At 34.3% G+C, this 23,956-nt stretch overlaps 1 protein-coding gene across 7 annotated transcripts in view; it reads left to right on the forward strand.

Annotated features, from left to right (window-relative positions):
- The window catches only part of FAM184A (family with sequence similarity 184 member A), a 116,879-nt gene that overhangs the window by 84,652 nt on the left and 8,271 nt on the right, over positions 1-23,956 (forward strand). For 4 of the 7 annotated variants that reach the window (XR_009354670.1, XM_059177711.1, XM_059177714.1 and 1 more), the window contains exons 10-15: positions 493-534; positions 6,550-6,762; positions 11,793-11,946; positions 15,872-15,999; positions 17,449-17,633; positions 18,071-18,217. Coding sequence is in view for 6 of the 7 variants with exons in the window: in XM_059177711.1 (XP_059033694.1) it covers positions 493-534; positions 6,550-6,762; positions 11,793-11,946; positions 15,872-15,999; positions 17,449-17,633; positions 18,071-18,217 (869 nt within the window). In the remaining variant the exon portion in view is untranslated. The remainder of the gene's footprint in view (positions 1-492; positions 535-6,549; positions 6,763-11,792; positions 11,947-15,871; positions 16,000-17,448; positions 17,634-18,070; positions 18,218-23,956) is intronic. The other 3 variants (XM_059177713.1, XM_059177712.1, XM_059177715.1) reach the window with 3 other exon arrangements.

Consider the following 23,956-nt stretch of genomic DNA (forward strand, 5'->3'; position numbering starts at 1 on the left):
ATATTCATATATTTTTAATGATTAAATATTTGGCCTCCAAATTATGCAGACAATAAAGTTAGTGTTTGAGTTCTCATCTGCTCATTTCTCTTGAGAAATCTATCATGAGCATTCTATATCAGTACTGAGGATAAAGCTTTAGATTTCTGGGAGCAACTTAGAACAGTAATATTTCTTCTAGATCCTTCAATACCATTATCTTTTCAGCTGAACTCTGATTTATATGCACTGGTCTTCAGTATTTTGCATAGGTAAGTCTGCCATCCCACAAACATCAGCTTCTGTTAATCAGCTACAGATAATTTAGATTGTGTGTCTTGTTTTTTTTTATTTTGTCTAATTCCTTTCTCAGAACTGTTTTCAATTTATTTTTTCTTGAGCATATTATAAATAATGTCCTGTGTTTTACTCTCCCTTTTATATCCCTTTTTCTTTCACTTAGTTGATTTCTGAATGTTTTCCCTTTATTCCTTTGATTTTTTTTCTTCCTAGCGGCACTCTCTGGGTGAAGCTTTGCATAAATCTATCAACAATGTAAGTGAGCGGCACTTACAGTTTGTACACAAGGGCATGTTGCACTTTTGATTTTGCATAAATATCATCACTGCTTTAAAGCTTTAACTTATGATATAAAAAATACACTTCTGCATTCAGTAAGTCATGTTTTGTATATGGGTTACAAAAGCTTTCAGCCATTCGTTTGTGTATGTGCATACATCTACCACATTGTATTAATGAGTATATTTTTATTACAGAGCCAAGCAAGATTTTACCTCTCATGAATAAAAATTCATTATTTAAAGTTTACTTTAAAAATATTTTTGAAAACTATCAACTAGTTGACTGTTGTAACAATGCAAATAAATGTATGTTTGCTTTTCTTTTGTTGAACTATTTTTTTAAGAAAGTAGTATCAAACAGGTGTTAGTTGAGAAGGTTCATGTGATTTCCCAACATAATTTACATTTTGATGTTGTAATTATTAAGAGATTTAAGTGAAATGAAGCAAATCCCTTTTCTATGAATTGGCAAAGCTATTGTTCTTAAATATGTAGAAATTAAACTTCAAAGTAATATTCCAATGTAAACACACATTTAAAATCTTCATATGTAATATGAGGAGAAAAAAATGAGATTTATTTTTACCATACCCAAAGTTGTTCTTTAAAAATAACAGAGCTGAACATCCTTGAATATTTTTCTTGATATCCAAGGGCAGAGGTCTGCAGACATTTTCTGTAAAGGGCCAGATGGTACTTACTTTTGGCAGTGTGGGCCACACAGTTTCTCTGGCAGCTACTGACTCTGCTGTGGTAGGATGAAAGTGGCCGTAGACAATATGCAAGTGAATCTGGGTGGCCATGTTCCAGTAGCACTTTATTTATAAAAACAGACTACAGCTTGCCAACTCCTGTCTTAAGAGAATCAAAGCTTGAGTTGGGAGATGTTCTGTGAAATTTTGATACTTCTGGAGTGAAACTATTTTGTCATACCTTTCTAAATTCTTTCTACTATATAGAAAACATTTTGTCTACTTTTAATATTAAACCTTGTTTTCTGTGTAAAAAATAATTAGAAATACATGAACAAAGGGGTACCTGGCTGGCTCCATTGGTGGGACATGGGATTCCTGATCTTGAGGTTGTGAGTTCGAGGCCCACATTGGGTGGAGAGATTACTTAAAAATAAAATCTTTATTAAAAATAAAATAAAAAAATAAATACATGAATACATTTAACACCATTAAAAATATATTTAAAAAATATGCAACAAAGATATTTCAGTGTTGGTGAAATAAGGCTACATTTAGAAATTCACATATTTAAAAAAAGAAATGCACATATAGTAACAATTTGGGCCACTATATTAAACCAGAACCACTGTATATAAACCATATGTACTAACTGGAGTAGGAGTAAGAATCTATAAATAAGGTTATTATCAGAATTAACTGTATTTCAGAATACTTGTGACAACATAGTTACATTTTCTTAAATAGTTATAAATGAAAAAACTACCTTAAATTGAAGTTAAATGTTAGTAACTAGAAAGGGAACACCTTGATTCATCTCTTACAAAAAACGTAAAAGGGATTGGTGACACAATGAAATTCCCATTAATTAATTTCCTTTTGTAACATAGTCACTGAGGATCAGTTCTTCCACTCTGTCATCATCCAAACAAAATACCATCTTGTCAGTGCTGTTGAGCAGGGTGAGCATCTCCCCACCCCTTCCACACATTCTTTCCCAGCCTTCCATGCAAGTTTTCTGTTACAGACTGTCTTGTTGTAAAAAACAAGTGGTTATGGATACCTTTGTCCTTTATAAAAGCTTTCTGATTTTTTTCAACAAAGAATGAAGGGGTGAGTGAGAACATATTACCAAAATAGCTAAAGGACATTAAGTAGGCATTGCTGTGGTTCTTAATTGATAAACTCACTTCATAGGTTTTCTTAGAAAAATACCAAGAAATTATGAACAATTCAGAATTTTCTCAGAATGGCCATAATTACCCTACACTTAAATTTATTTTCTTAGCTAGACTCTTTAAAAATAGCAAATTAGTGGTTCAAAAGGGGGAAAAAGGAATTAAAATATTCAGGGACCTTCAAACATTTTACGTGAACATTTATCTAAGTTTTTGACATAGTAATAAATTATCTTTACTGTCCTCCAAGCCTCTGTTAGCAGTTTTTAATGTTGCCCTATATATTTGAAAGTATTGAACTGAATATCATATGGTTAGACTTTCTAAGAATTTGCGTTGACCTTTCTTGTCAAAAATGATAAATATTTTGACTTAACATAATTCCATGTCCCATGTTGACATCCTATCAGATCCGGTAACTCAGATTTGATTCTATTTTGAGGGTGTTTTTTCACGCACTGCTGTGAAGAGACAGAATCCTTGTGAAACTGACTGTAGTAAATAGGTAAAGCTTTCCTTTCTCTACAAAAATGTACCCATATTAATATCCATATTAATTTTAATGTTTTTGAAAATTTTACAGCACTATTTTCAAAAAGACATCAGTATTTTAAATGGTAGAGATCAGAGTGGCAATTACTTTTGGCCTTTAAAATTATTTACAAAGTACCTCATATCTGTCAATCAGTAGAATATGTTATAAAATGTATATTAAACACCTGTGGTATGAATTTTTAACAGAGGACTAAAATTCTTTTTTGAAATAAGGATTCTTCTGGTTTATTTAAAACCAACAAAATAAAAAGCATTAACATTTAAAATTAGAACAAATGTGTAGAAACTAATACATATACTACGTACTTTGAACATAAAATTTGAACAACAATTTTCATTTAGTCAACAAATCCCTTTCTATAATTTTGTAATAAAAGTACTGACCAAGGGGCGCCTGGGTGGCTTAGTGGGTTAAAGCCTCTGCCTTCGGCTCAGGTCATGATCTCAGGGTCCTGGGATCAAGCCTCGCATCGGGCTCTCTGCTCTGCGGGGAGCCTGCTTCTTCTGTCTCTCTGCCTGCCTCTCTGCCTACTTGTGATCTCTGTCAAATAAATAAATAAAATCTTTAAAAAAAAAAAAAAGTACTGAACAAGATTGCCCAAACTATTTGACACATAGTCTATTTTTGTTTTCTTTTATTTTGAATTAATGAAGTTGTATATTAATATGTATTTCCATAAAATATACTAAATTCAGCTGCTTAAATTACAGCTATAAAACAGGAGTTCATTTTACATTGCTTTGCTCATTATTTCTGTTTTAAAGTGCCATGTAATTTTCATGTTGAATAAAGGCTGACAATTTAATGCAGTGCTACTAATTTATTTATAAAATCAACAAAAAGAAGTTTTGATGCTGTATTGCATGATAAAGGTTTTCTGCATATAATTCATGTAATGGTCTTGAGCATGAATCCAGAGATTTTAGATAGCCTTAATATTGTTTTGGTGTGCTTTCAAAGTTAAGAATACAGAATATCTAAACCAAGTGTATTTGAACACTACATTGCATGATAATGTCTTTTTGCGTGTGTTTTATCCGGCATAGTTGCAAAGATTAATCTCATATCCTAAAATGAAAAATATATTTTGGAATTCTTTCACGGTAAAGTATATTAAGTATAAAATATTAAGTAAAATATTTAAGTATATTTTATTTAAGCTAGAGAGGTTTGAAAGTGTGCTTTGATTTTAAATATATAACTATACGACTATAATACCTCATTTTAAATGTTGTATTTCTTCATAGGTTTCATCCTTAAATAGTTAAAGTGTGAGCCACTTGTAGTCAGATTAACATATAAGAGCTCTTTTATTATTATTATTATTATTAACACATACTTGTTTCAGGGGTACAGGTCTGTGAGTCATCAGTCTTACACAGTTCACAGCACTCCCCATAGCACATACCCTCCCCGGTGTCCATCACCCAGCCACCCCATCTCTCCCACTCCCTTCCACTCCAGCAACCCTCAGTTTGTTCCCTGAGATTATGAGTCCTCTGTGGTTTTTCTCCCTCTTTGGTTTCTTCTTGTTTCATTTTTCCTCTCTTCCCCTATGATCCTCTGCCTTTTCTCAAATTCCACAAATGCAGTGAATTTTTGAAGTGGGTATTGCAGAAAATCAGATACACTGCTATGAACTGACTGGCTTATCCCTCAGTGCACACTTAACTGGAGTACTGGACCCAGGGCTACTACTAGCGCATGTAGCACTGTGTGCAAATTGGAGAAACGGGCCCCTTCCCTTTGAGTCAATGCAAATGCTTGTCAGGGTAGACAGCTTCATGAGTAGTTTGTTCACTGACTGGATTTTTGTCCCTACTTAGCCAGGGGCCAATTAGTAGCTTTGACAATATCAATCATTATTCTACATGTAACATAGTCTTTTCCTAATGTTCCCATATATGTTTTTTAAAAGTTTTCACCACAGACAAGGCAGCCACATGGGTCCCCATGCTGGGTCTGTGACAAGGGTTGAACTTAGGAAGAGAGTAGGGTAGGCAGGTGCCTTTTCTATTTCAAGAACCAGCTAGCTGGGAAGAAAATGACTCTACCAGTTACACATTAGTGTTCACAAACACACATTTTTATTGCCCTTTACCCTTTTATGATTTACTTTTTCTTTCTGGGTTGTTCCTAATATTCATTTCATTCTGATTTTCTTTGCATAAAATGGTAAGTCACATAGTATAATTTGTCTTAGTCTTCCAGCTGTACAGATATGGCCTTAATTGTTGCTGTAACACTGTCCTTATTTTTCCTTCTTGTTTTTTTGCATCTGTGGTGATTCTCCCCTTTTTTCTTACCCAGACCCTTTTTCCTTTGTGAAACATCTGAAGCATCCTATATCTGCCTTCCATCAATCAAAAGATCTTTTCCCATTTACGTATACTCACTTTATAGTGTCCTTTCTCCCTTAGCCTTCTTGGCCATAGAAAATGTTTTACTTGTGTGTAAACATCTTAAATTACTGACTGGAACACATTTGACACATTTGACAACTTTTATCTGCTTCTCCTATGTTCTCCTTAGCTTCAGACTTCTATTAGAATATGGTTGAGTAATCTAATTCCAAGTTACAGTTTCCTGTTTATGAGAAGAGAAATAGATAAAATTAAATGGTTATATCAAATGTATATGTGGAAAAAAATATATATATACACACACATACATATACAAGCGTTTCATATTTCTATTCTGCAATTCACATAATATGCAGACATATTAAGCGTGATGTCTGTGTACAAAAGGAGTAACAGATTAGCTTTCCTTAATTAAAGAAGAGTACCTGTCATTGCGAGGCTATAAATAGAGGATTTGGGGATGTTTGTGGTTTTTAAAAAGCTTGAAGGTTTGTAAATCTTTTGAATTAAATCAAAATTCAAAAGTGAAAATCCTTTTTGTTTACATAAGGATTCTAAGTTATAAATGGATAAATCTGTTAAAGAGTAATTTTTAAATTCCCAAATAATCTTAGTTAATATTTATTGAGCATTTACTACATGTCAGGGGCCATTCTAAGTGAACTATGTGTAGTAACACTCTTCAACTGAAACACCCTGGTGAAGTATTAATAGAGCAAGTGGCAGAGCTAGGATTTTAACTCAGAGCCCACATTCTACTCAACCTTACCACCTCACAAATAAGCAGTTTAGCTTCTTATACTATCTCCTTGAGGTAACCATAACCTAATAAATACATTAACATTTGTTTTCCCATTTTTATTTCATATTATAAATTTTTATTGCAGTGTAACATAGGTGTTCATTGTAACAAATAGGTATATTCCTAAACATGGGCTACAGTGTTCTTTAGAGAGTCCACAAACTTAATACCACTAAAACAGTCTATTTTTAAAGATAATTACTAAAAATAGATTTTAAAGTAGTGATACCTAAATATTAAGTATCTATGAAATATTTTAAAACATTTTAAGTGGATACTTATTTAAGGCAATTATTTTACCATAGTTAATATTGTTGACATGCTTTTTTCCCTTAGACTGGCAATTTGTGAAATATGCCTTGTACTTATTCTTCATTGTGTACCATTCTGTGGCATAGATTTCCTTGCTGAAACAGAATCTGGAAATGCAGCTTTCCCAGTCTCAGACTTCTTTGCAGCAACTGCAAGCCCAGTTTACACAAGAACGACAACGACTTACACAAGAGCTTGAAGAGTTAGAGGAACAACATCAACAGAGACATAAATCTTTAAAAGAAGCACATGTCCTTGCATTTCAAACTATGGAAGAAGAAAAAGAAAAGGAACAAAGAGTAAGTTTAATATGATATATGTTCAAGGGTAATCCAACAGCCTAATAATCACCAGCTTTCAAATTCTTAAGAATTCATTTTTTGCCTCCAAATTATATATTGCTTTATTTCATTGTGTTTTCTAGAATCTGACTTCTTCTGGGGGTCAGAATGATTAAACATACACCCCAGTTACACAGTTAAAATAAGGCCAACATTTTATTTCTGTCTCCCAACATAATGCTGAGTTCATGATGAGACTAATACACCATCTGCTTTGTCATATAGTTAACAGCGGTTAAATAAATTTAGCATAGTCCTACTGAGCTGTAACCACAGTAATCACTTAGTATAATTTTGAACTTTTATAATAGTCTTTCATCAAATTTTTAATTTTCCTCTTTCAGGCTGGATCTACAAAAGACACATATATATCCAGGTTTTATTTTTTTCTTAATACCACATTTTTTTTTCCTTACACTTCTTCTCCCTTATATACAAAATTCACAATGAAATTAAATTTGGAGACATTTTTAAAATGATACCTTTCCCTATATACAGCCCCAAAGGCTATGTGAAAAGTAGTGATGGACAGATCATGCAAAAGAGATTTAAATCAAATAGAGACATTATTGGGGGAATTAAATTGTATGCCGAAATCTCCCCATATTCATTATTTCCTTCTTATGAAAACACTAGTTTGACATAGTCTTAGTGTAATTAATTTTGGTTCGGTTTCTTTCTTTATACCATATTTTTCAATTTCTTCTAAGGACCTTGTGATAATTAAGATAAATATTTGATAGAAAAATGAAGTTTTACTAACAATGACTTTCCCCATATGTAGTTGTTACTGATATAGATTGCTCTTAATCCTTTATTTGGTTGTGGAACTACCAAAGAACTGGTAGGCTATAAAGAAATTGTTAAAACAAAAAAGTCATATTCCTTTAAAAACCATTAATTTGCCTATACAGTAAGTTGTAGTCTCTCAATCTTGTCCAAAAAGTTAAGGAAGTTTCTTTAGTCAAAATTAGGCCTTATTTCCATTATCCCTAATAAGTATAGGTACAAAAACTGTTAACAAATTATTAATGAAGCAAATTTAACAATACACTGAAAAAAGTCTGAACATCATGATCACATGGGTTTTTTTCCAGGGATATAAGGATGGTTCAATATCTACAATCAGAGTAATTACTACATTAATAAATGAAGGATAAAAATCACATGATCATCTCAACAGATGCAGGGAAAGCATTTGACAAAAACCAGCATTCATTTATGATAACTCAATAAAATGAGTATAGATGGAACATGCCTCAACGTAATAAAGGCCATATTTGACAAACCCACAGCTATCCTCATACTTAACAAAAAGCTTTTTCTTTAAGACCAAGAATAAAACAAGGAAGCCCACTCTTGCCACTTTATAGTATTGGAAGTCCTAGCCACAGCAGTTGGATAAGAAAAAAATAAATGGCATCCACATTGATAAAGAAAAAGTAAAACTATCACAATTTGCAGATGACATGATATTTTATACAGAAAACTCATCATGTCAATAAGAAAAGATAAGAAGCATATGATCAATTCAGTAGATGCTGGAAAAGCATTTGACAAAGTGTAACACTGATTCACAATTAAAATCTTCAACAAAGTTATAGGAGACCTACCTCAACATAATAAAGGCTGTACATGGAAAAACTCACAGCTAATATCATCCAAAATGGGGAAAAACAGAGCCTTTCCCCTAAGGTCTGGAATAAGACAAAGATATACACTCTCACCACTTTTATTCAGCATAGTCCTGGAAGTCCTAGCCACAGCAGTCTGACAACAAAAAGAAATAAAAAACATACAAATTGGGAAGAAAGAAGTAAAACTTTCACTATTTGCAGATGATATGATATGATGTATATGACACTATATAGAGAAAACCTGAATGACTCCACCAAAAAACTGCTAAAACCGATAAATGAATTCAGTGAAATCACGGGATACAAAATTAATGTGCAGAAATCTGTTGCATTTCCATACACTAATCACAAAACAGCAGAAAGTGAATTAAGAAAACAATCCCATTTAAAATTGCACCAAAAATAATAAGATACCTAGAAATAAACCAGATCAAAGAGGTGAAAGACCTGTACTCTGAAAACGTTAAAACACTGAGGAAAGAATTAAAGATGACACAAAGAAATGGAAAAACATTCCATGCTCATGGGTTGGAAGAACAGATTTTCATGCAATCCCTATCAAAATACGAACAGCATTTTTCACAGAGCTAGAAAAAACAATCTTAAAATTTGGCTGGAACCACAAAAGACCCTGAATAGCCAAAGCATTCTTAAAAAAGAAAAGCAAAGCTGGAGGCATCACAATTCCACACTTCAAGTTACATTACAAAGCTGTGGTGATCAGAACATTTCACTATTAGTACAAAAAAGACACACAGATGAATGGAACAGAATAGAAAATCCAGAAATAAATCCACAGTTATATGGTCAATAAATCTTTGAGAAAGCAGGAAAGAATATCCAATGGGAAAGTGTCTCCGCAACAGGTGATGTTGGGAAAACTAGACCACTTCCTTACACCATACAAAAAAATAAATTCAAAGTGAATTAAAGACCTAAATGTGAGACCTGAAACCATAAAAATCCTAAAAGAGAGCACAAGCAGTAATTTCTCTCAAATTGGCCATAGCAACTTTTTTCTAGATAGGTTCCTTTTAGGCAAGGAATAAAAGCAAAAATAAACTCAAAAATAAACTTTTGAGTCTACATCAAAAAAGGAAGCTTCTGCACAATGAAGGAAATACTGAATAGGAGAAGATATCTGCAAATGACATATCTTGATATAAGGTTAATATTCAAAATATATAAAAAACATATAAATCAACACCCAAAAAAACAAATAATCCAATTAAAAATGGGCAGGAAACATGCACAGGCATTTCTCCAGAGATGACACACAGATATCCAACATACCCATGGAAAGATGTTCAACATCATTTATCACTAGGGAAATGCAAACCAAAACTAGAATGAGATATCCCCTAACACCTATCAGAATGGCTAAAATCAGTGACACAGGAAACAATAGGCATTGGCAAGGATGTGGAGAAAAGCCTCTTGCACTGGTGGTAGGCATGCAAACTAGTGCGGCCACTATGGAAAACAGTATGGAGTTTCCTCAAGAAGTTAAAAATAGAACTACTCTATGATCTAGCAGTTGCACTATTGAGTATTTACCCAAAGAATACAAAAACTAATTCAAAGGAATACATGGAGCCCTACATTTATGGCAGCATTATTTAAAATAACCAAGATATGGAAGCAGCCTAAGTGTCTATCGATAGATGAATGGATAATGAAGCTGTGGAATCTGAGTGATGGAATATTACTCAGCCATTAAAAAGAAGTGAAATCTGCCATTTGTGACAACATGGATCGACCTATGGGCTATTAAGTGAAATAAGTTAGAGAAAGGCAAATACTGCATTATTTCACTTATATGTAGAAAATTTAAAAAGCAAAACGAATGAACAAACAAAATCTAAACAGACTTATGAATACAGAGAACAAGCTGGTGGTTGCCAGAGGGGAGGAGACGGGGGGGATGGGCAAAAAAGGTGACAGGAATTGAGAGGTACAAACTTCTAGTTATAAGACAAGATATGGGGATGTAGTCAATAATATTGTAATAACTTTGAATGGTGACGAATGGTAACTAGATTTACTGTGGTGATTATTTCCTAGTGTTCATCAGTGTTGAATCACTATGTTGTATAGCTGAGCCTAGTATTTTATGTCAACTGTTTTTCAGTATGGCCCATAAACACACAATAAGCCCTCAATGGTAAATAACCTATTCATTGATATCATTTGTGAATTAGAACACATAAGCTCTTGTGTCAGTACTTTAATTTTATATATTCAGACTCTGTGAAATCTGAATCCTGTTTCAAAAGAAATCAGAACCTGCAATTTTATTGTTATTAGGTTGCTAAGCTAACATCTAAACTAAAAGCCCTTTATATTGCTGTATTTGAAGAAACCTATGCTTTTATTTTTCAGAAATAAAACACTTTAGAAACAGTGAGCATTAGTAGCCAAATATTAATTTATAAAACAGTATTTTATAGAGTTTTATAGAGTAATGGTTAAAGAAATATAACCCTGTCTTTCTCAGAAACCCATCATGTTGCTGATTATGCTAAGAAAAACCCTTCCTGGCTTAGTTTAGTCTCTAAACTTGAAGTACCCTGAGTTCTGTTTTTTCCTGTGACCACATACCTTCTTTTAGTCTCAGTGACATGCGGTATGTTTTCTCTGTTCAGTCTTATAGAACTAATCACATGAGAGGTTTGTTTACTTTTCCAGTTACCTACTTTCACACCTTCGCTTCTGTTTGCAAATGCCTATAGAAAGGTGCTACAAAATGTTTGATAAGGTTGCAGTTGTAAAAGCCATCGCCATCTCTTTCTGATCAAAAGATCTTTTCTTATTAATGCCCCTCTCCTCTCTTTTTCCTAACTTTGTGCACACAGAGAAATTATGCATTAATTTAGGTGGCTTACCCCCCTTCAGGTAACTTCAGACAGTGACTTTATTTGAAAAGGACCTTAGGTAAAGGGCCCACCCATATCCCAATTCAGACATGCTCTATTGAATTAAACTGATTTCATAAGGCTTGTTCTACTGAAGTGACCCTACTGATTTATTTTCTAAAGGCCATTTTCTTTTATCTAATTTTCCTGAAAATGAATTACGAATACCTTTTCTTAATAACTGAGTTTTAATCTGAGGGTTGCTGAGGTGGGGGGAAGGATAGGGTGGCTAGGTTATGAACATTGGGGAAGATATGTAGTGTGGTGAGTGCTGTGAATTGTGTAATACTGATGATTCACAGACCTGTACCCCTGAAACAAATAAAACATTATATGTTAATTTAAAAAAAATTTTTTTAATAACTGAGTTTTAGTAATTTTTTATTTTGTTTGCATTTCCTTCCTGAATAATTTGAGTATGTTTCTCCTGTTTTAGGCTCTTGAAAATCATTTACAACAAAAACATTCTGCAGAGCTTCAGTCATTAAAAGATGCACACAGAGAGTCAATGGAGGGCTTCCGGATAGAAATGGAACAGGAACTTCAGACTCTTCGGTTTGAATTAGAAGATGAAGGAAAGGCTATGCTTGGTATTTTGAAAGGATTATAATTTTGTCATATTTATTTGCATGTTCTCCTTTAAAACTCAGTATGAAATCACAGCTTTTTAAAAAATTTTTGAAACACCAAAATGAATATGTATTTTGTATATACAAAGTGTTTTGTATATTTGAAGTTACCAGATGAAGAGGTGAGTGTGGAGGAGTAGAATGGTTAGAACAGAAACAATGAGGGGAGGTCCCCTCAACTTTCCCGTACTCTGGCTGTGTAAACAACACTCACTGGTGCTTCTACCTACCCTAAGGGACTAAACGGAGTCAGGACATTCAAACTTTCCATTCCCTAGTGACTGAAAGGAGTAAATAGGCATGGAGCCACATGTCCTTAGACTTGATGGTCATATGGTATTCTCCACTCCAGGATTTTGTTTTTAGAAGAAAATTTATGTTCAGGTCTGACTTTTTATGTAGGTATTTTTCAGATATTTCTTTAATGGGATTTTAATCTTTGAAGTAATCAAATCACTGCCCTTTTTATAAGGAGATCAGTTGAGATTTGAAGGAAAACTGCATATGTATTTAAAGAATTGTTTTGGTGTTGTTCAAGAACTTTTTAATCCTACTATCTCATTTTCCTTTTGTTTGTTTTTTTTTCCCCCTAATTCTCTTAAGAGTTTTTATTGTATGTTGTCACATTTCAGTGGTGTACTCTTTCCAATAGGAATTGGGAATAAAAAAGACAAAGTGTTGTGGATACCTTGGGCCCCAAAAGCAAAGCCATTTGACCCAGTTCATTGTCTCTACTGTTGCTGGGAGCCCTAGGCCAAGTCATCAGAGCTCTCTCCTTTTCCTCCTTTACAAGCCACTGTGATAGCTAGGGTGAAAATCATATTGAGACTATTTATCAGACATTTGTGAGATATCTTTTTACATGCTACAGAAACTGCTGAGCAAAGAAGAATTAAAAAATGAACTGCAGCTCTATCTTTATAAAGAAGCAGCTTATAGTCAAAGGTAGAGGCAATCTATAAAATTCTCGTCCACAGGAAGCATAGACTTTCCACAGCAGTGTGAGAAGTAAAACAGGCCCAGTGTTAGCACCATTGTTTAGTCCACTGAAACTTGATTTCAATGCCTCTCTACTGCAAAAGGACTTTTTATGATTTTTTTAAATTAAAGTTTACTTTGAGATAGTCATAGATTCATATCAGCTTGTAAGAGATAATACAAAGAGATACTCTGCGCCCTTTATCCATTTTCCCAAAAACTATAGTTCTTATCTCTACCAGAATATTGACACTGACATTATCAAGGCATAGAATACTTCCATTACCGTGTTGATCCCTGTTGTCCATTTATAGCAATATCTACTTCCCTTTCCTCCCCACCATTATTCCCGGTAACCATTAATCTGTTGTCCATTTCTGTAATTTTGTCATTTTAAAAATGTTATAAATGTAATAGCATATAACCTTTTGGAGATCGCTTTTTTTCACTCAGCATAATTCCCTAGAGATTGGTCCAGGTAGTTGTATGTAGCAGCAGTTTGTCCCTTTTTATTGCTGAAGGACAGTTGCTGTCCTTCACCCATTGAAGGACATCTGGTGTTTCCAGTTTTGTGTAAGTGTAAATTTTCATTTCTCTGGGATAAATGCCAGGAGTGGAGCTGGGTCATATGATGATGTAGGCTTAGCTTTTTTTTTTTTTTTTTTTTTTTAAGAAACTGCCCAACTATTTTCCAGAATGGCTGTACCATTTTACATCTTCACCAGCAGTGAATGAGTGACAGTTTTCTTCCACATCTTCACCAACATTTGATGTCACTGTGTTGTATATTTTACTCTGCATTTCTCTAATGGCTAATGATGTTGAACATGTTTTCATGTGTTTATTTGCCATCTTTATATCTTTTCTAATTGGATTGTTTGTAAAAACTGTTGAGTTTTGAGAGTTCTTCATGTATTCTGGATACTTAGTCCTTTGTCAGGATCTATCAGGTCTAAGTTTGCCCCCATTAATCCGTTGAAATTACCCTCCCTGAGGTCACCATTTAACTTCAAAATTCCACTGCACTCCCACTTTTCCGTTCCCTGCTCTTTAATCTCATGTGCTAGTCCTGTTTCCCATGCATCTGTTAAATACTGCTGTTTCCCAGGATTTAGTTCCCAGGGCTCTGCTCCGTTTTTTGGTTTTCAGTATTTTCCTGGTTGTTTGGATTCACAACTATGGCTTTTAAGTACCATCTGTTTTGCTAGTAACTCCAAATATCTATTTAAGACCAAACTGCTTTCCTTGTGAATTAGATTTCTGCTTCTTACTGCACATTAGGAAGTTAGATATTCTAATTTTACATTTTTAAATATTAGCTCACCATCTCCCTCAGGTCCAAATCCTATAGCTCCCATTTTAATTTAGAGTATTACTGTTTACCAGTTGCCCAAGCCAGGAAGGTAGAAGATGCGTTTAACTTCTTTTCTTTTGCTTCCACACCCTGTTAGTTCCTTCCCTTAGATATTCCCTATATCTGTTCTCTTCTTGAGTCCTTTTGTCATACGCAGTTCATGGTCATATCATTTTTCACCTGGGTAATTACCATAACCTTTTCATTGATCTTTTTCCTGCAATTCACCCTCCAGACTCCCATCTGGCTAATCTTTGTTAAGACTCAAATCTCACCATGGAACTTCCCAACTTTAAATCTTTCAGTAACTCCCGTGTCCTACCTCAGTGCCTGTCAAGTTTTTTCACAGAAGTAGCCCTTAACACCAGGGAGACTGAACCTACATGGAGGCCTCAGGAAGAGCCTAACATGACTAGCTCCAAGCACAGCATTTTTTTTGAAGTTGTCTCATGTTTTAGCTTTAAAATGTACAATTTGCCTTTTATTCATATCTCTTTTGTATTAACGTGAAAGTAATGGCTTTCCTCAAAATCTTCAAGTACAAATCATGTTTCAGAAGACGATCATGTATACTCTAAAATTCCCTCAGATGTACTGCCACATATATCCCAGATTGAGAACCATAAACTCAAACATAAAGTCAACAGCATTTTGTGCTAAAACTCTCTCAGACTTGGCTCCATTTTCTTTCTACTCTGACCACGTGCTCTGTGGGCACCCAGCATTCCAATCTTTTTACAGTTTACCTCATAGATTTGGTTTTCTGCTTTTGCATATGTTATCCCCTCCTCATTAATGCTTTTCTCTTTCTCCACTTGGGAGAACCCTTGCTCAAGTGATTTAGAGTGAGTTATTGTGATAGTTCCTTTGTGATAGCATTCCCAATTTCTTTCTCCTAGGACATCTGGATTCTTCTACCACTGTGCTTTCATTATAGCTAATATTCGTCTCTGCTGTTCCACTTAATTCTCTGGCATGATGCCTTTCCCTCTAACCCGTGCAGTTATTAGAACAGGGCCATATTTTGTTCTCCCTTCATGTAATACGTGGCATTCAATAAGTGTGGATTGTATCAAATAATCTCAAATTCAAATCAAACTCATGACTTACAAATCAAAGCATTCACATGCCAGTTTTTAACATCTTTCAGAACTATATGGAAGAATTCTTACCTGGGTGGGAAGGTGCTTCCTAAATGAACATATGTTATGGTACTGTTCAGTTCTAAAATGTTAGTATTCCAATAGTGAATGAGAAAAGTTAAAAAACAAAACAAAACCAAACATTTTGTCTCCTTTCACACCTTACTGGCAAATCAAAAGCCTATATGAAACACCTTGATCCTTTTGAGCAGTTGGAAAATTTTCTTATCCTTATCAAAACTAGATGACCTTTAAATTCATGATATTCTGTGATAGTCTAGGATATCTAAATGGGCATATACAAGTGTCCTAATTTTAAAAAATAATATTCTGTGACTTTTACAATTTTTATGTGAAGTATCAATAATATTTCTAAAATACATGGACAGTTTTTATTCCCCTTGTATTCCAGCCTCTTTGCGCTCAGAATTAAACCATCAGCATGCAGCTGCAATTGATTTGTTACGGCATAGTCATCATCAAGAATTGGCAGCTGCTAAAATGGAATTAGAGCGAAGCATAGACATCAGCAGAAGACAGGTAAAGGAGGACATTCTGTTATGTGATGATTCCTTAAATGTGAATAGATGTGAATGTTGACAGTTTTCTGTAAATTATTTTGTAATAACTAGTATTTTCACTAGTTATTATTTATCATCTATATTGAAGAGTCTTATTTTTAAAGGGAAATCGGTAACTTGACTTTAGCATATTGGTCATAAAATTCATTTTATTTTATGAATTTTTAATTGAATATTTTGAGTTTTACTTGCATTTTAAGAAAGCAGACAAAATATAAATAATATGAAGAGTGAAGACAGAACACTATGAAACAGCACTATATATAGAACTTTCCAAGATGATAGACCTGTTCTATATCTGTTCTATCCACTGTGGCAGTCACTGGCCACATGGCCGTATGTCTAGTGTGACTTATATGTCTGGTTTTGTTTAATTTTTAAATAATTTAAATTTGAATTTAAGTAGTCATACTGGATAGCATAACTATAGAGGTAGCAGGTGCTCAAGAAAAAAGATAACTGATATTTCCATATCACTGTAACACAGGTACTACTTATGCTTTTTAAACTTTACTCTTTGGCCAAGTGTACTTCCTTCAGTTAGAGAGTTTATGATCTTAAATGTCTGGATGGATGGATGGATTTCTAGGCATAGAGCAATGAAGGCCCTCATTTGTTAGACTTAAAACTTTGACTTTGTTAGTCTTTAGCTATGTTAAATGATCAGCTCAAATTTTCTCTTCGCTGCTATGAAGTTTTAAATGAGTCACTTTATAACCATGGAGGGAAATTTTATTTTCTCCTAACTAGGCCAACACTGGAATTGACAATGTATAGATAGACATTGTAGAAAATGGTAACTTCTAGGAAAATGGAAGGGAGCTTATCTTTCAGACAAGGCAACTGCTACATCAACACTAAGCAGAAAGTCTGCTTCCTGAGCCATAGGATATGTGTGTGTGTGTGTGTGTGTGTTTTGGCCTAGCCTCCGTGATGCAGGGCCTTTTTAAATGAAGGGATAATGGTGCCAGAATTTTATTGTAAGCCCATATAACTTGGTGAGTGTGTAGGGGCCCTGCATTCTGTTCTCAGCTGTTGTTCATATAAATCATCCTTGAACAGATATCTCTTGGGTATTCGTTTCCTCATCTGTAAAGTGTGTGGGAGATGTGCTTTTATGGTCTTTTGGGTCTCTTGTCACCCTGATATTATCCATATAAACTGTATCCGTATAAACACTTCTTACAGATGGGAAGAGAGGAGGTCTTAGGTTTTATTTTAGCAGTTTGGTTTTAAAGCAGTGTCATTACATTTGTCATTTTCTTTCCCTTAGATAAATGCAGAAAGCAAATATTAGGAAACTTTTAAGAATTATTTGTAGGGCTTCTGGCTTGCTCTGTCAGTAGAGCATGTGACTCTTAATCCTCATAGAGGTGACTTAAAAAAAAAAATTATTTTTACCTTGCAGAGTAAGGAACATATGTGTAGAATAACAGATCTACAAGAGGAATTAAGGCACAGAGAGCATCACATCTCAGACTTGGATAAGGAGGTGCAGCACCTTCATGAAAACATAAGTGCCCTAACCAAAGAACTGGAATTTAAGGGGAAAGAAATTCTCAGAATACGAAGTGAATCTAACCAACAGATGAGGTATGCCATTAATTACAATAGAAGCAATATACAGCGTAATCCAAAAGACTGTTGTATAGTAGTTAGAAATACAAGCCTATTTTTATGACTAAACTGTCTTCTAGCAGATATTGAAGACCATTTCTTACTTTTTTTCTTGACTGCTATAATTTAGAACATAGATGAAGTGTTTGTATTTTGAACAATGTGGATGCATTCAGTAACTTTGGAAATTGTATTATTAACTAAACTCTTTATAAAATAGAATTTAAAAAGCATTAAAGGAGACAACTTTAACAAGCTAGAAGATTAGAGCAAAGTAAGTAACTTACTTTAGGCTGTTTCCATTAGTTTTCTATATATTATACCTAAAACCATTTCAAATTTGGTAGAGTATAGAAAGTTTTGAAAGCTTGACCTCAGAATAACATATTCTTAACTAAAAATAAATTAAACAGGTTGCATGAACAAGATTTAAACAAGAGACTTGAAAAAGAGCTGGATGTCATGACAGCAGACCATCTCAGAGAGAAAAATATCATGCGGGCAGATTTTAATAAGACTAACGAGCTACTCAAGGAAATAAATGCAGCTTTGCAAGTGTCGTAAGTCATATTGTATTAAAGAAAATTCATATGTGGGATATAACTTGAGGAGACTGTGTCTAACCTCAGATTAGCTACTCTTTTAAATCTAATTGATACTTTAAAAAGAAAACTTAAGTGCTGTATTACAGATGGTAATTGTAATGTGATATTTTCATTAATGAGGATAAGGCAGTTGAGTGGCTCTCAGCTGCCATGGCTGCAGTTCCACTAGGACAATCCTTGCCTAAAGCTTGTCTGAATCATGAGCTGTCATGCTATGCTGAAAACTCTAGAGATGTCCATTGTATAATGTTAAGGAAAAAGAGCATATTGTGGCCAATAGGAATATTATGATCCCATACATGCACTAATAATACATGTTTTATATACAAATAATCAAAAGAGCTTAAAAAACAAATACAAAATTTAATGATAGTACTTCCCTCTAGGGAGTAGATTACACCGTATTAGAGGTGGGGAAGAGCAAAATCTTCCTTTTTTATTTTTTATGCTCTGTATAGATATTGTTGGAGTTCCTACAAATAAGCATTTAATTTTGATTTTAAAAATTAATGAAAATAAAATATCAGAAATAGTTACTCATATATAATAACTCCAATATTGTTAAAACCAAGATTTCTAATTATTGCTTAATGTTTTAAAGAAGTATTTAACAGCCCCTCTCTTTCCTACATACTTATAAACTGTTAACAGCCACTGTACAAATAGCATTCACTCCCATCTCTGAGGCCTGAACTCTAGTTCAACTTAAATGATCTCAGAATTAGTCTATTCTAAGCTGTTGCTGCAAATGATTTATTCACCTTTAGTCTCTCTTCTTCTAACCAGTTAAAAAAGCTGCATAAAAATATATAGATATCTCCACATACTTCAGTAAAGTCAAAATAGTGACTAATCCCATTAACCTTAGTCTCCAAGTAAAACTTAAAACTCCTAGTGTCACTGTGCCTTATCCTCACATGTCAGCCACACCAACCTCAGTTTCCTTCTGATTCTGTGTTTACAATCTAGAATAATCTGTGTCATTACTACCTGATTACCTTCCCCCCAATCTCCAACTCATCTTCTCACATTTTACCCATTTAACTAATTAAGCCTCATGATAAATAGTGTTACATATATGTAGTATATATACCCACACCCACACTTAAGCTGAAACAAAAAACAGACACCCCCTACCTTGCTCCCCTCTCCTTGCTCCCCCAGCCCCAAGTGGTTAGCGTTTACTTCAGTAGCTCCTAAAGTGAGACACCCTCTCCTGGATACACACAGAATTTTCACATTAATAGGCATGCTAATGTTTCCTGAATGAATTTTTTTGAGGATTTCCTATAGCATGTACTACTTCGTGATGTAACACTTGAAATGTTGAAGAAACTCATGAGATCATTTTCTCAGTCAAAGTGATTCTTTAGTGTTTGGGAGGTAATTTTTAAATACTTTTGAGCCACAGTAAGTGCTCATAATCTTGGGCATTTTGCAAAAATTAGTTAGAATAAACCCTACTGTTTACTTTCCCTTCTCTTGGCCTCATTGGACGGAGGCTGAAGTCCTGGCATCCCCCTCTTCACAGTCTGAAAAAACATGCTCACAAAAAGAACACCCTCTGTCTGTCCATGTGTCCTGTCTCCTTAGGAATGTTAATTTACAAAGATTAAAGGTTTGTTTCTACTTTATTCTGATTTATGTGGTTTTACACATTATGAATTTTCAGTAGATAACAAATTACTTTTTTATATTGTGATTTTTTTAATGATCAAATAACTAGTATTACTCATGAGTCAAATATTTTATCTGTTTTTCTAGATCTACCATTTGTTTTATGCTAGGTTAGATTAGGTCCATGCTAACCGACTGTATTTCTTTTTTCAACAGAAAACTACCACTATCATATAATTAATTAGTCTTTAGCTTAGGTATTTATTCTTTTAGTTGAAGCCAAACATACATACCAATATATTTGGACCAGTGCTGTCCAGTAGATTTTCTGTGGTAATGAAAATGTCCTATATTTGCTCTGTCCAGTATAATTGTTATTAGCCACACACAATGGCAGGTAAGCATTTGAATTGTGGTTAGTACAACCAAGGAACTGAATTTTTCATTTAATTTTAATTCAACTGTAAATAGCCACAAATGGCCTACTGGCTACCATACTGGAAAGCACAGTTTTATACAACTGGATATTTCTGTTTCATATTCCTAAATGAAGCCTGCTTGAATCTGCTGAATAGCTTAGATCAGAGGTGGTGAGCAAGGAGAGTGCATCCCAGCTTAAGAAGCTGGGGGACCAGACTTGAATGTTCTCAGCCTATTGCAAAGGACTAAGGGCATCTTACCGAAGTTCCTAACCAACTGCAGGCTGACTTTAAATCTTTGAAATTGGAGAAATCCTGTGGATTTGTGGAAGTGGGTGGTAGTGGAAGGACTGGAGAAACGAACATGGGTCGGGCTGAATCCTGGAGTGGAGGGGCCTCTGGGGCACCTGGAAGCTTCTTGCTTCTGTTCCCACCCCAAATCCTGTTTGGACATCAGGGAAGAGGGGACTAGAAATTTAAACACCAGAAAGTATCATCTAAACATTGTAGAAATGGTAATGAGTGCTGTAGCTCTTATGGAATGATTACTTAAAAAACTCTTTTCTAATGCTGGGTACTAAAGTCTTAGATTTTTGGATATTCATAGAAATAGTTTCATTTTTGAGTGATACTATAGTAAAAACCTTGTGTCTAGTATGTCGCAGTTTTTGTTTTAGAAACAAATGAAAGAATGAACGGTTTTAAAGAACTTTAAGCTAAATCTAAACATATAAAGAACTTGGAATCATATTCGATCTTTTTTATGCAGAAAACGGGGTTCAGAGATAATTATTGTTTGTCTAAGCTTACTTTTCTCACTGTACTGGAACAAAAGATAGTTTCTTCTTGGGGGAAACATCAAATTTTCTGTACAGGGCTATTACATAGATCAGGAATCCCTAATTGAAAAGTAACACTCGGGACACCTGGGTGGCTCAGTTGGTTGAGCAGCTGCCTTCGGCTCAGGTCATGATCCCAGCGTCCTGGGATCGAGTCCCGCATCGGGCTCCTTGCTCCGCAGGGGGCCTGCTTCTCCCTCTGACTCTGCCTTCCACTCTGTCTGCCTGTACTCGCTCTCTCTCGCTCTCTTTGACAAATAAATAAATAAAATCTTAAAAAAAAAAAAAAAAAAAAAAAAAAAAGAAAAGTAACACTCTACCATGCCCAAATGACTTACTCTTTAAAAGTTGTTTGAGTTCTTTTATCCATAATACCTTATTGTTCTTTGTTGTTGTTTGATTTTTAAATTACCATTCTGGTGTGTTCATAAACTTTGTGATGTAAGGAAAAAGTATTTCTATTGTCATGCATCAGAGTCCATGCCCATAAATTATGGGGAACTAAAGGTGCAACATTAAATTTCTTCCGTTATATATTTCTTTTCTTAAATTCCAGAGAGGATGATATAATAGAGTTTATCCTTATACAATTAAGATTCTAAAATACCTCTGTGCCAATACTGTTGTTTGGCCTAGAATCTCAGTTTACTGACTTTGTCAATTATTTTTTTAAAAAAGCATGGGAGAACTGCCACTTTGAAAACATTTTTATGCATTTCATACAACTTTTTTAGGTATTCATATTTTTGGTTCTGTTGTTCACAAACCCTAGACATTGACCTATATATTGTTGGAGAAAAAAAAAAAAAATCAGGGCATGCATGCCAGGGGAGAATCCAACAATGACCTAATTAGATTTATATATGTTTTACTTGTTTTTTTCTCTCTGTATTTCTTTTAATGGAAATCTATATTTTGAGTAAAAGACTAACTTGTATGTTTCCCTCAAAACAGTGTTTTCCAGGCTTTAATCTTTCAGAATTTGGTCATTTCTGACTATCTTTGATACAGTTTTCATATTTTTAATTGATTCATTGTAACTTAAAAATTTAGCAGGAAGATTTGATTATTTCTGCAGTAAAACCATTATCACTACTGAAAAATTGTATCCATTTTCTAAACAGAAGCTAGGCAATAATTAAAAATATGTAAATTATGTGACAAAAAACCAATATTATTAGATTCTAGCTAGTTATCGCTGCTGCAAGCCAGCCTGAGCCCTGTGAAATAAGGTGATACGCATATGTTGTGAAAGCCATTTAAGATACAGAACCAGACTAAGACTCTTCCTTCTTGTGACCAGAAAGATTAAAGAAGAACAAAGTAAGATCATTCCTGTAGCACCAGCTGTTAACACCTAGTCTTTGGGAAACCAGGCAGGCCTAGAGAGCTGCTTGGGGCAGCTGAAGAAAGGGACCAGGCTTTGACTTGAAATGGATCAGAGTAATGCCAGGTGTTCTATTAGAATTTTGAAAGACTTAGCAATTCTGGAAGTATATTTGCAATTTAAATCTAGATCATATTACTTGTTCTCTCCTTTAATGCTTTCCCATTTGTGTTTATATGAATTTTTTCTTCAATGTAATCAATTATTTTTTCCCTTTTAATATCAAGGTATCTTTTTAAAGTTTTTTTTTTTTTTTTTGGTGATATTTAACTGATAACAATTTTGTAGGTAAATGAAAACATACACTAGAATTGAGGTGTATGTAGAACATATGTATGCAGAATGTATGTAGAACATACACCAGAGCAAAAAAGGTGGTTTGGGGATTTTAAGTGACTGTTTTAGACTCCCTTTACTTTAACCTCTCATTGTACTAGAACAAAAGAATAGAAATAATAGTTTTATTTTTCATTTTGTTTAATAATAGGTTTAAATAAGGCATTAAGTTGAGCTTTTTAGCAACTATTTACTTACTGCCAAGTATTTTTGTTCAGCTGTAGGATGCAGTTCAAAAAGCTTCTTTTGCTTTTAACAATAAAGTACCACAGTGACATCTTGTGGCGACTCTGGTATAAACCCAATGCCTTCTTCCTTGACCAGATCATTGTTTCTCAGGCTTCTTAAAATTTTGCCCGTAAAATGCCATATCATGATAAAATGCAAGGTCCCTCTGTGTGAGCCAGTGAAGCAGATTTTTCACTCAGCCTGCATTATCACAAAAGAATAAAAGATAGTGAAACTAACCTCAAACTGAATTGACAAAGTCATCTCTGATCCTGAGACATTGACTTCCTAACCCCACACCTCCCTTTACCCACAAATCTTCCTGAACCCAAGAGATTAGAACTTTAGGTTGGGCCGAGTTAGTGGAGTTTTTTACTAAAATTCTTAAAATACAGAGATTCTTGGACCCCTCTAGAATTGGGAAGTGGGAGTAGATCACTGATAGATGATAGATTGTCTAGAAGTTACTCAGTGTGTGTTGAATACATTTCTCTGTGTATCTTCATTCACCATAATTTTTATTGAGCTTACATTCTGTCCTTTTACTTTGAAAACAGTAAATTTTTAAATTGCTGTCATTATTTAAATTTTCTGCTCCCCCCACCCAAACCCCTAGTTGAGCCAGCAGTTTCCATTTGCATTCTCTTCATTCTGCCCTTTCTGATATGGATATTTTTAGACTCTGCAGGGCCTGTGGTGCCTCTGCTTATAAAAGGTGGCCTCTATTCCAGAGTCTTTTTTTTTTTTTTTGGAACCTTCGTTATTCTAGAGTCTTCAGTGGCATTCAGGCCTATTGCCTTCTTATCTCATTCTGGGCAGAAGCAGCCTAGAAAATAATTATCTTATCTGATTAATCTTTTTTACAGTG

Source organism: Mustela lutreola, chromosome 6 (genome assembly GCF_030435805.1).
Source record: "Mustela lutreola isolate mMusLut2 chromosome 6, mMusLut2.pri, whole genome shotgun sequence".
Taxonomy (NCBI): Eukaryota; Metazoa; Chordata; class Mammalia; order Carnivora; family Mustelidae; genus Mustela; species Mustela lutreola.